We start from the raw sequence: 502 nt of genomic DNA, 5'->3' as shown, positions 1-502 counted from the left end.
AAACAAGTTCTTCTAAAAAATTACTTGGACCTCTCCAGGAGGACTTGCAAAATGCTACTTCAAGCAAGAGGTAACCAAACATGCTAGCTTTTTTTTATTGTTTCTGTTGAAAGGAATAATTAGATTACCCTGTTTTGTGTTTGTTTCTCCTCCCAGCCCTTGCAGTAAGTGAACTAAAATTTGGTGGACAAAATAAACTGAGGTACAAGATTGTTGATTTGTCTTCTATTTTTGTTCCTTTCTAGGTGTTTGCCATTAGGTTCTGGCTTATCCACATAAATCATGGCAGAAGGCGGATTTGATCCCTGTGAATGCATTTGTGCTCATGAACATGCAATGAGAAGGTTGATCAATCTGGTAAGGATAACATGAAGACACTTTTTCTTTCCACGGCTGACTAGGCAGCAATTTCAGACTCCCTGGTTAAACAGGGTCTGCCTCTGCTTGTATATGTATTTAGAATGATTCTGTGTGTATATATATATATATATATATATATATA

The 502-nt window shown here is 36.5% G+C and overlaps 1 protein-coding gene across 1 annotated transcript in view; it reads left to right on the top strand.

Moving 5' to 3' along the window:
* The first annotated feature begins 220 nt into the window (after positions 1-220).
* The window catches only part of SMIM14 (small integral membrane protein 14), an 80,228-nt gene continuing 79,946 nt past the window's right edge, over positions 221-502 (top strand). Inside the window, exon 1 of the mRNA XM_019526398.1 lies at positions 221-357. Coding sequence (XP_019381943.1) covers positions 283-357 — 75 coding nt within the window. The 5' untranslated portion in view covers positions 221-282. The remainder of the gene's footprint in view (positions 358-502) is intronic.

The sequence above is a fragment of the Gavialis gangeticus genome, unplaced genomic scaffold, assembly GCF_001723915.1.
Source record: "Gavialis gangeticus isolate Ggan-Ray unplaced genomic scaffold, GavGan_comp1, whole genome shotgun sequence".
Lineage (NCBI taxonomy): Eukaryota > Metazoa > Chordata > Crocodylia > Gavialidae > Gavialis > Gavialis gangeticus.
Note: the sequence above shows the minus strand (reverse complement) of the source record. Positions and strands in the feature narration are given on the sequence as shown.